Source organism: Falco naumanni, chromosome 12 (assembly GCF_017639655.2).
Source record: "Falco naumanni isolate bFalNau1 chromosome 12, bFalNau1.pat, whole genome shotgun sequence".
NCBI classification, from domain to species: Eukaryota; Metazoa; Chordata; class Aves; order Falconiformes; family Falconidae; genus Falco; species Falco naumanni.
In genome coordinates, this window is record NC_054065.1 from 25,745,521 (window position 1) to 25,757,751 (window position 12,231).

A 12,231-nucleotide genomic window follows, 5' to 3' on the forward strand; every position below is an offset into this window, starting at 1 on the left:
ACACACACAGAGGTGCATGCCTGAAGACAGAGAAGGCGGGAGGGTTGGTGAGTTGAAGCTAAACACCAGACAAGCGGGCAGAACCCAGAACCAGCAACCAGCAACCAGCACCAAAGCACCCACGTTCTGCAAAGAGCCCATCCTGCTGCAGCCAAGATCCTTGCCCAGCACCCCCGAGTTACGGGCTCTAAATTCACCTCCAGCTTAGGAAACGCCAGGCTGCTTGCAGAGAAAAAGCTTTTGAGTGTCTGTCCCCTTTTCTTCCAAACCCATAACAATATTTGCAGCATCAATAAGCTCACAGGTTAAGAACAAACCTTATTCACACAAAGGTCTTAAAGTTATGTGAACTGACACAAGCTCCCTATTGCTAACATACATCAAACTCAGAACAACAGGTTTACTTAAAAACACACTTTATTTATAAGACATTCAAACTTCATTTTGAAAAAAATATAACTGTACATAAAACTTTAAGTAATTTTTCACTTAGAGTTAACAAAACCACGGTGAGATTTACAGTTCATTGATTCAGCAATCATGGAAATTACATTTTGGCGCATTATTTAAATGACATAATGAACAGAAAAACTGGAGGAAACTTAAGCAACACAACTCCGTAAATGTAACAATCTTATACAGTGACATCCTCATATCAAGGTATCGCTGTTCAAATAAAGTATTTAACATAGAAAGTGCTTCCGCTGTACAGCAGAGTAAGTAGTAGAACCTATAGAAATCTTCATAGCTTTTGAATTATCTTTTCAGAAACATCCCTTTTACCTGCTTTCCAATTAGTGAGCCAAGCCTTCCCCTAAGGTGTTAATGAACAACTAATGAACCCTACTGATTTCATTATACCTTCTCAGGTTTACAGACCAACCTTCTTTAAAAAGTTGGTTCAGGTGGAGTGTTTGTAAAGAATTTGAGTGTATATAAATATATTTACATGTCAGGATGACTATTTAGACAAACAACACTTCTACACAGACCAGAGGACATAAAATAGTCCTTGGAGTAGCTCACATCAAGCCATCCATAGACCTTGGGTGGTAAACTTGACTTCGGGGAAAATTCAGTTGTTGGCATATCCCCTTCAAAGTTCAGAATAAAAGCATTCAGAAGAGTAAGGGTAACAATCAGGTAGGGGAGGGGGGGGAAAGAAGAAGAGCTAAACAGGGTCAAAAGTGGTTTGCAATGGTAAAGTGTATCACGCAGCAAAAAGTGGGTGAATTTTAATAAAACAGAGTGCAAAAATTAAACCAGTGCATAAAAGATGTATTTCTAAACTGTATTATAGGTACATCACCATGGCCAGAGGGCTAGCAAAACCATACTGCTTATTTTGAAGAGACAAAGAATAAGGAAAACATTAAGAGGAAAAAACCTCTGGTTGCATTACAAGTCAAAATAAGTATTGCGAAGAACGCAAGGAAAAGGAAGAGAACAGAAAACCTGGTAGAAAAAAGGCAATACTAAAAATGGCATCAGATATTTTTCCTTACATAGAAGAGCAAAGGCAAGGCATGCATTTAGGGAGTTGCAGAAGAAGGAGAAGTTAACCATCAAATTGGCACATTTGGCGCATACAAAAAGGTGACAAAAAATTGATTCACTTTTAAGAAAAGACCCATAACTGATGAGGGCTAGTAAATTGCTTTTGTATTCAATGCCATGTTAATTTACTGCAAATTTCACTTGTACTCCACAACTATCTGGCAAGGCTAGCAAATGTTTCATTGTCATACAACTGGGTCACGTATGACTGGTTATGGATCGGAGGGCCACGTAAACTGGACTACCCGTTGAAATTCACCTGCATTTTAAGCAGATTTCCTTTGCTACAGACAGTGATGGACAGATAGGGGTAACCACTGCAAGAGAACCCAAATGCCATCACAATGCAATCATAAGGGAGTACTTGAAGAGGACAAAGCAGCACAATCAACCTGCGATCATCAGTACTTTTACATTACTGAACTGGAGGGGGGAAAAAAGCTAAAGAAGCCAAAAGGAGATTTTCTGACAGTGCAATAGGCTACAAAACTGAATTTAGAACAAGTGCCCACAGATAAGGGCAAATACTGAAATATACTGTATTTCAAAATGAGGTAAGCCTCATTAGAAGTGAGATGGCAAGAACTGAAGGGAAATAAGCCAATACAAAATACACACTGGTTGGAACGAGGTCTTCTACAGAAGTAGAGAGGGGCCACCCAGTACAGCCTAGTTGTGACACACTTAAAACAGAGAAGAACAATATTTTGTTGCAGGACTCAGATGCAGGTAAGGATACCGGGTCAGAAACCTTAGCTGAATACCCTGAAAGTTGCTACACAGAAAAAGCAAAATTCATCTCCTCAATAACATAGCTCTGTTGGGTTTGCTTGCTTACGTAATAAAGCAAATTTAAAATCTGCTTGAGTTCTAGACCTGAAGATTTCTATAATCCCTGGTATTTTCATATTTATCCACAGGCAACAATTACAGTACATTCAATCAGACAAGAAAGAAAGTTTAAGAATATTACTTCATTGTATTTTCAGGTTACAACACTTTTAAAAGCTTAAAAAAACCCCACAGTTTTAACAAACAGTAGAAGGATAAAGATGGTCCATTTTGTCAAATGCCCCAACATTACACATACTAGTTTTCTCTAATTTCAGAGTAAACTACTGCCATTCCATCCTTCAATCATTTAATAAAATGTATATATATATAAAAATACCTGATTTAAGACACAAATGCATAATTATGAAAGGGTGGTTGTTTTAGAGGGTATCTTGGAAGCAAGTTCTCCCATAGAACTTGCTGTTATTTTGGGAGCCTTCTATTCCAGTTCTCAAAACCCCTATAAATATATTTGTTATTTACATCTAAACCTTGACATTTAAACATCATTATAGATGAAATAAGGACAAAAAAAATACCCAGAAGAAAGGGCTGTCTTACTTTATGCCACACGCTTTCAAAAGGGAGAGCAATTCTCAAAACGTTTCCTGATTTACATTAATTCATGCAATAACTGCCAAGCAAGATCCTGCTGCCTTCACTTCTGCTGCTGCCAACAGAATCACAGACTGGAGGATCAAGCTTTTAATTATACTAACACATAGCTTAATTTAAATAACACAAACCTACAATGGAAGGCTATAAAATATATTAATTCACCCAAGAATCTGTTTAAAAGGGTTAACTACAAATCTAGAAATGTGCTATTTAGACTGCAATCACTGCTTCAGTACATACCATTTCCCAAGCAGCAGAATATCCTGCTGCGTGTTTTAATGTTCATTGACTTAATGTAATTGTCTCTATTAATAAGGAGCTGGCTGCTTTCAAACTGGTGCTTTCCCAGCCCAGGATGGAAATCCACTTGCCCGTTCTGTTAAGGTGTCACTGAGGTAAAGAGACCACTATTTTATAAATTGTCTCCATGAATAAATGAATGAAACAGCCTGCCCAGGCCACACGGACCATTGAAAGGCTGCTTTTGACAGAAAAATGTATTGGAAACCTTCTGGATCTGAGCTGCACAGCCAGTAAGGCCAAACATTATACTCGGTGTGGATTAGGGAGTGGGTTCCCCCTCCCAGAAACCTGGGGAACACTCCTGACCTAAATCCAGCACTGATGACAGGGCACATCATCTGGTTTTCCTTAGAGCACCCTTGCATGCCTTCAAAAGAGCAAGCAGCACGAGGACCACGGAACTGCTTTACCAAACACACCTTTGTGCAGGGGGAGGAGAGGCAGGGCAAAGGGAAGGGCTTAGAACTTTAAAGAAATAATTGAGACTAAACCAGGAAAAAATTCCCTGTCATTTTCTGTAAAGCTCCCTCTAAGTGATAATACTGCACATAAAACTTCAAAGGGGCTTTCTTAGTTAATATGATCTTAAGTTATGCCTTAATCATAGAACTGCAGGATTTTAAATGTTCATAATAAACACATTAGCTTATTTATTCAGCATGAATAAAGACAGACACTCAGTGTTTAAGATACTGCAACCATCCCACACAATGATGAATTAAGACCGAGGCTATTATAGCTTCCGTTGTCAGGAGGGGAAAGAAAAAAAAAGAAAAGAAATGACTGAGTTGTACAATCACAACAAGATAAAAGTTAATTGGATGACTGCCCGCACTTCCATGTGCTAGAATCAGTACAGACAACGTTAGTATTTCTTTGCTTTCGTGACAAGTCTATTCCTTAGCATACTTATCTGTGATTAGGCTAGGACTCCAGTATTGCTAGCAGAGAAACAAGACCAGCTTCTGTTCTGTCCCTAAATACAGGAGTCGATCAAGAAAACAATGCAAGTTCAAATTCCCGAGTGCTTCCCCTCCCCCTTAGGCCCTCTTAATTTCATTCACAAACCCCACTGGCCAGAAGCACAAGCGTGACTGTTAAACACGAACTGTCTATGCAAAAATGGGTTTTAAGGATCAGTAAAGCATCTCCACTGAAGTCCTTTATAAATATACAGTACTCAGCCCAGTACAATCATTAACTGGCCACAGGGCTTGCAGGAGAACAGCTCACTTCAGCAGACGAGGCCAGCGTTTCATTCCCAGTGCCGCTGGCCATTAACTGCAAGCATCAGTGCAGAGGGCAGCACAGCCCACCCACTCTAACGACAGAAACTCACACATGGTTTGGTAAGGAACTGGATTAGGCCGTATCAGAAAAAACGTTAGACGAACGCAACATCCTTCGTGGAAATATTAACCCTTATTTCAGATACAAGGGGGTTTCAGGCGTATTTTGGTTTACAGCTAAAGCACAGAAATCTTTTAGCCACACCAACTTCAGCTACAGCCACCAACGCCCCCCTTCCCAGCCAAGATACGCTTGTTCCACAAAAACATTACGTGGAGTAGGGGGAACTGCCTAAAGTCGTGTACTGCTCAGCTGCGATTTGTCATCGGATGCCTCACAATTTTTCACATTTTTAATGCTATCCTCTACCAGTGGGTACTCAATAGGGATTTCAATATCATTTTTACATGAACCATTGTCTTTATGCGGTGCAGAAAGGCAGCTATCATTTTTCTCGGTATAGCCATTACTTTTAGCCAGGGGGGGCTCCCGCTGGCTGCAGCACAGCTGAGAGTCACAGGCTTTTGAGATGCAGGGTGAGCTGCACAGTAGCTGGGAGGTCTTGCGGTCGATGTACTCGGGCTGGATGGTCACAGAATGGATCCCTGCTTCGTGGAAAACCTTCCGTATTTTGTAAGCAGCATCTTGGTAATCAGTAGGGGTTTGGCATTTGATATGAAGAGTAGCGATATTCTTCCCACCTGCAAGCTCCCAGACATGCACCTCGTGCAGGCTGCTAACCCCTGGTACACGAGCTAGTCTGTCAGCTGGAAGATATGAAAGAAAGATATTAGAGGCTTTGGTGTACTGGCTAATTACTAGCTTTCTCATTAAGAGCCTCATCCGAAGGCAGCAGTCTCCGAACTGTCTTTTGGAAAGAGCTGTACTTTGTAAAATAGGTCTATGCCCAGCTGCTTTCAGTTCAGCCTCCAGGTGACCACAGGAGCAGGCCACCCTTCCTTTTGGGTTCACCCATCCCTCAGGCTCCCTAATGGCAGTTTAGCAGCTGTTCAGAGAAGCAATGTTAAAGCACCACTTCCTTGGCCAAAGGCTCCACAACTGCTGGTTTCTTTAGCCCTGAGCATGGTAACACTCCAGAAATAACCAGTGCTACCCCACAGCTAACCAGTGTGAACAATGCCCCAATGCCACAACATTAACCAACCCCACTGGGAATTTCTAAGCTGTTTTGGAAGCCTTTCAGAAGAAGCTGCTGCAGGGTTGGGAAATGCTGTAATTTGGTGGTGTTTCTTTCACAAACACCCCAAACAAAGCATTCACAGCTCAAGACCTGGTATTTTTAATGTATTGTTGGAGTACCACATTCTCAAAATGCATGCTTTAACTAATCCAGAGAGATTTGAGTCATGTTGCTAGGACACAGGCATGTGACTATTTCTCACAGTCCTTGAGAATTTAGAGCTATTATGAGTAAATAAGCCAAACATGTCATTCCAGAAATAACATATGCATTGAAATATATCATTAAAATTAATCGCATTTCAACAACAAATTTGACTTACTCAGTAGTTGCATATTAACACCTTTGGGAACCATCTGCAACAAAATAATTGAGGTCTCTTTGATAAGTGGGAAGGCAGAAGACAAGATGATGAACACCATAATTATTGTCAGGCTTGGATCAATGTAGCACTGCCAATTACATGGAGCATTCCCCAGAGGAAGTACATGGAATATTGTAGCAGCAACTACCACGACCACAGATCCAAGTGCATCTCCCATAACATGCAAAAGAACACCTGAAACAAACGGCACAATTTCCATTAGTGAGTTTTTATTTTGAGAGGGGAGGAAAGTAATGCTGCATTTTTCAAGTCTGTTCTACTTGACATGAAAAAATGCAGTTATTCCAGGCACTAACATCATAAGCAAAGTTTTCAATAACAGCTTTCAGGGAAAAAAAAAAAAAAAGAAAGGGAAATACTGACTCTGAACCACAGCTGCATTATTGTGGGATGCATTATTAAACATGTAGGGTACGCTGGCAACTGCAGTCCAACTGCAATGCCATGGCAACGTAAAATGTGTTTGCCTAAATGCCTGCAGATTATTAAGAGATCCTGGCACATTAAATCTCAATTCTCAATTAAAAATTGATGACTAAATCCATCCGTTCTACCCTGGAAGCAGAGAGCGCCACAGACCACCCCCAGTAACAGTTATTCCCCTCCATCAGCTTCTATGACGCTGTTGAAATCTATTCTTACGGCTCCAAACGCCCTCAGACTCCAATTTTTGGATCAAGCTTGATTATAGTCAAATTAAACCTTGTCCCACCAACTCTACTAGCCCTCAGACCCCAGAAATTCAGAATCTGGTTTGACAGTCATACATGGATGCCACGGTTTAGTATGTGCCTGGACTACTCCGAATTAAGAGGAATGCTGGGTACCGCTTTTTACATCTGTAAATATGTTTTTGTACAAAAGATAAAGACACAAAACAGGCTCTTGTAATAACATGTTTTTAGCTGCCCTTTCAACTACATTGACCAAAGCAGTCTTCTTGCTATAAAGTTACAATAATCGAAGAACTCTTTTTCTCTTCCTTTTTTTTTCTTTACTACTCTACAAAACCTTCCCTCTTCCAGTCATTGCTCAAATGCACTCCAGTTTTGTCAGTCTTTACTGTTCGGACTCAGATTTCATTCCACTCCATGCCTAATTCATAACATTTCTAAATATATGATCTTAATTTCTTCGTAAATAATTTCTATTCGGCACCTGTAAGAGAATAAAATGGACCATCTCCTTTCAACATCCCTATGGCAAGCACTTTCAAGAGCTTCACTCCAATTTAATCATTTCCTCCTGGCTCGAAAAGCCGTAAAAGGCTCCCTCCGAAACTCATTAGCACCAGAGTGAGGAGTTTTGACTCTTTGGTGATGCTTGATGCTGGATAAGACCTAGAGCTGTGCCTGTGCTGCTGTTTCTTGCCAGCTCCGTGCACGAACATTGATCTTCAGTGTGAGAAGTGAAGGCAATAACCACTGGAGTTCTGCCGAATCACTTGGGTCAGATAAGAAAGTACAAGCTTCCAGTGAGCCCAGCTCTTTCTGCTGGAGTCAGGCGTGTTCTGCCCCATTTGGCAGACTCCCACAGGGTTTTACTCCTCCTAACAGAGTTGCAGTGTTTCCTTTTCATTTACAAATAATCCTGATTCAGCATGGGCTATCAGCTATTGCACTAACAAGAGGGACAGGCAGGATGCAATTGCCAAGGCAACTAACTAGAGAGCACAGCTTAAAAAGAGCAGGAAAAAGTCTCAGAAAGTCTTCCCTTGAATTAAGAAAAAAGTATGTCAGAATTTTCACAAATTATGAATTGAGAATAAGGAATTTGGAAAATGCTTATTTTACATTACTAACATCATTAATACCTACGTCTTGGTTACGCACCACATAATGAGGGCCTACGCAGAAACGAACCCATTTCCCTATCAGTCCCCAAAGCTACGGTTATAAGACAGAGAGGAACACGACTTTTTATTAAATCAAGTCAGTATGGTAAGACCATAGCATAGGTAATGCATAGTTTCCAACAGCTTGTGTTGGAAAGTCTGAACTACTCTGCGTATGCTCCAGAAGTAAAAAGAATAGTTTTACACTAGTAATTAATCCTGTCACAGGCAGAATGTATGGATTCCTGTTCCCACCACTTTTAAAATCAAGGAAGCAGCTCCTCTGCCGATCCATTTTGTCCAGCCATGTTTTTCGGGGAGCCTCCAATTCTATAATGTACAGATTTTTTTGCCAAGTGATGATGAAGTAAGCATAGCTATGTAACTAACTTCAAAGGAAAAACAGATTTTGAACCAGAATTTGAGAGACACGTAGCACCGGCTACAGAAGCAAGGAATATTTGTAAGAACAACAAAAATAGATTTTGCAAAGATGACACGCTAAAGTGGCACTTAAAGAAAAATTCTCTTTTTAAAAATCAGAGATGACAGGTATCTTAAAATAACTGACATAAAACTCCTTATCCTCAAAAGTTTCTAGCATCATTATGCCTAAGCACTGTTGCTCAGGCAAGGCCTTCTCTAAAATATACTCAGCAGTTTCTTATTCTTCTCTCCTCCACCCCTGAAAGTGAGTTTGCTCTTCCTGCTCCAATAATCTCACCACTATAATGCCACAATATCCAGTGACACCGATTTCCAGACATTCAGGAAAGTGTTGTGGCTCTAGCACATGGGTTGATTTCCGAAGTGTCCTTCCTTACAGCCATATTTGTGTAACTCTGAAAATACTTTTGAAAGACAGGTTGACAGACACACACCAAAAAAAAAACCAAACCAAAAAATACTCAACAACAAACCCAGGTGCTTGACTGCCATGTCAACCTCTTAAGCTGAATTGATGTGATGCCAATTTACATGACTTTGGAGGTATAACAGATGCTAACAGGTGACCTTTAGAAGCCTGAAACTACCATTCCATTTCAACTTTCTGATAGCACTTTCTTTGTTGACAAACTCAATGTTTAATATACTCAAAGACACCCGCTCTGGGTTCTGCTCAGAATACATATGTAAACATGTATGCATATAAACACCTATACAGAAAGACTGAGACACTTGGTTAATTTATTCCTAGAAGTAACTATACTGTTTCATTCTGCAAATACCCGGCGACCTGCTGCATTACAATGTAAGAAGGGCTGATCCTGTCAGAGGGACAGGTTCACAGTTCAAGGACCTGGAAAAACAACGTGCAGAAGCACCAGTTTCAGCACCTTCCTGTTGCTGACAGTAAAACATTAGCAACCCTGGGATGTAAAGAAATTCTGTTTTCTGCCCAAAAGCACTTTGGAAGTTGAAAACTGTTCAACTACTACAGCAGTGATGCTCCAAGAAGCGCCTCTTATCTGCCTGCTTTACCCTCCCATAAAGCCTCCAGCGACTTGAACTTAGTGCAGCAGGCTTTGCCTCCTTTCCAAAAAGTTCAGCTGCGATTTTCTAAAGAATTAAAACCAAAATGTGAGCACACTTGGAGCCAATTCGGCACCACGCTATTTTGTCATTATCTCTGCTGCATCAATACAGCCAAAACCTTTCTGCTAAAGATAACTGGGTCCATATACACAGAAGAGTCCTTTTGCTCTTTTCTTACTGATATTTGGGGGTGGGGGGGTGGGGGGTGGGGTGGGGTGGAGTTTGAAATGGAAACCAGAAAGTGTTTAAAGTGAATATAATATTAGCATTATACTCCCGTGCTTTACCTCTGATGTTCAAGGCTTCGGACTTTTTCTCTTTTTTCTTCTCAGACCCCTCTTCAGGGCTTTTTTGGTCGTTTGGTGAATCACCTGCATTCAAAGAAGAAACGCTGTGTTGTGTATAAGTTCTACAAACAGAAAAAACATCAACCTTCTCAAAACCAACTTATTTCAAAGATGACGAGCAGACACACAAGAAGCCAGAACACTTTCCACGCAGCACCCTCCGAGCAGCACCTCCTTCCCCCCGCCCAAGCGGCCGCCCAGCAGCCGGGTGTAAAGTACAAGGTGACGGAGGCAGCGCTGGGCGCGAAACCCCCCATGGCCCACGGGTGGGCTCGGGGCGCTGGCAGGGCCCAGCCAGGGGTGCAGCAGCTCGGTGGGTCCTGAGGGCCCCCGGGAGGGAGAGGGCGGACGGGGAGGGAAGGGAAGGGTGCGAGGGATGGGGAGAGGTCGCCATGGGAGAGGAAGGCTGGCGGGCGAGGATGCAGCCGAAAGGCACCTGCTTCATCGGCTGCCCCGGGCAGGGGGCCACGGGCCGTGGTGGCGGCGGGTGGGTGGCGGCGGCGGCAGCAGGCGCCCCAGTCCTGGAAGACGAGGAGCCCCACGAGGTTGACGGCGAGGCCGAGGGTGCCGACGATGAGCACCAGCTGGGCGTCATCGATGGGCTCGGGCCGGGCGAGGCGCAGGATGGCCTCCACGAAGATGGTGAAGCAGAGGGCGGTGAGGAAGACGGCGTTGCTGAGGGCGCCCACCGCCTCGGCGCGGCTGTAGCCGTAGGTGGCGCGGGGACCGCGGTGGCTGCGGCGGGCGATGCGCCCCGTGGAGAGGCCCACGCAGAGGGAGATGAGGTCCGAGAGCATGTTGAAGGAGTCGGACACCAAGGCGATGGAGTTGCCCAGGTAGCCCGACACCAGCTCGGCCACGAAGAAGCCGGCGGTCAGCACCAGCATGAAGATGAGGCGGCACGTCTTCCCCGAGTACCGCCCCATGGCGACGGCAATGGCGGCCACCGGCCCCGCGGCCGCCCCGCTCCCGCTAGCGCCGGGCCATGCCCCGCCGGCAGCAGCGCCGCCAGCCGCAGCGAGGGCGGCCGAACCGGCCCTTAACGCCGCCGCCGCCGCCACAGGCCCCGCCCGCCGCCCTGCCCCGGGGGGCAGCCGCCCGCCCCGCCGGCACCGCGACGCTCCGCCCCGCCGGCACCGCACCGCACCGCACGGCACCGCTACACGCCACCGCACCGGTCCGCCCCGCCGGCACCGCACCGCACCGCACGGCACCGCTACACGCCACCGCACCGGTCCGCCCCACCGGCACCGCACCGCACGGCACCGCACCGCCCCACCGGCACCGCACAGCACCGCACAGCACCGCTCCGCTCCGCCCCACCGGCACCGCACCGCACAGCACAGCACCGCCCCGCCTCACCGCCACCGCACCGCGCCGCGCCGCCTCACTGGCACCGCACCGCCACACCGGCACAGCCACACCGGCACCACTCCGCTCCGCCCCACCGCACGGCACCGCACGGCACCGCTCCGCCCCACCGGCACCGCACAGCACAGCACAGCACAGCACAGCACAGCACAGCACAGCACCGCCCCGCCTCACCGCCAGCGCACCGCGCCGCCTCACTGGCACCGCACCGCCACACCGGCACAGCCCCACCGGCACCGCACCGCTCCGCCCCACCGGCACCGCGCCCCCGGCTGGGAGCTGCGGACCCCCCGCCCGCCCTGCCGCTGCCCGGGGCGCTGGGAGCACCTGCCGGTGGTACCAAACAAGCCAAACCCGAAACCAACCGGAGATCAAGGGGCCACGGGAGGCGCAGCCCCCGCTGGAAGGGCCCCCCGGCACGGCTGGGCCGCCCGCCCGCAGAGAAGCCGCCGACTGCCCCTGCCCGCCCGCCGGGCCCCGCCGCGCCGCCGCCGGGGCAGGATCGGTGCCGGATCCAGCGCTCGCGCCCCGGGATGCTTCCCCGGTGGCTTAGTGGCCAACTGAAAGGACAGAGTGCCATCTACTGAGCCAGTCACTGCCCGCCGCCAGCCTGTCAAAACCGGTGTCAAAACAGTGCCTACACGTGCACCATCACCCTGTGAGAAAAATCATGTCGTGCCTTTTCTTTAACCTACAGGATAGTCTATAAGAAGTGTAACAAGTGAGTAAGTCTGTCTCGTACTCATAGATATTTTTTGTTGTTACGATGGCTCTCGGGAATGTGACACCCCTGCGTGCAAATGGAAAAAGGACAGAGCCAGGCTGCTAATACAGCATCTCGAGATGATGGGAGCAACTGACTGATCAAAGGAGGTGCTGGGAAATTAAGTCATCCTCAACTGTGAGGTCTTGATAACCTGACTGGACTCCAAAATAATAAACATAAATAAAAGAC

The 12,231-nt window shown here is 46.0% G+C and overlaps 1 protein-coding gene across 1 annotated transcript; it reads right to left on the reverse strand.

Moving 5' to 3' along the window:
• Positions 1-399: 399 nt before the first annotated feature.
• On the reverse strand, positions 400-10,929 carry SLC30A10 (solute carrier family 30 member 10). The gene is made up of 4 exons (XM_040612032.1): positions 10,342-10,929; positions 9,846-9,929; positions 6,126-6,362; positions 400-5,369 (listed from the first exon to the last, which is right to left on the reverse strand). Exons 1-4 carry the CDS (start codon positions 10,829-10,831, stop codon positions 4,894-4,896), a joined length of 1,287 nt encoding a protein of 428 aa, XP_040467966.1. The 5' UTR covers positions 10,832-10,929; the 3' UTR covers positions 400-4,893.
• Between the last annotated feature and the right edge of the window lie 1,302 nt (positions 10,930-12,231).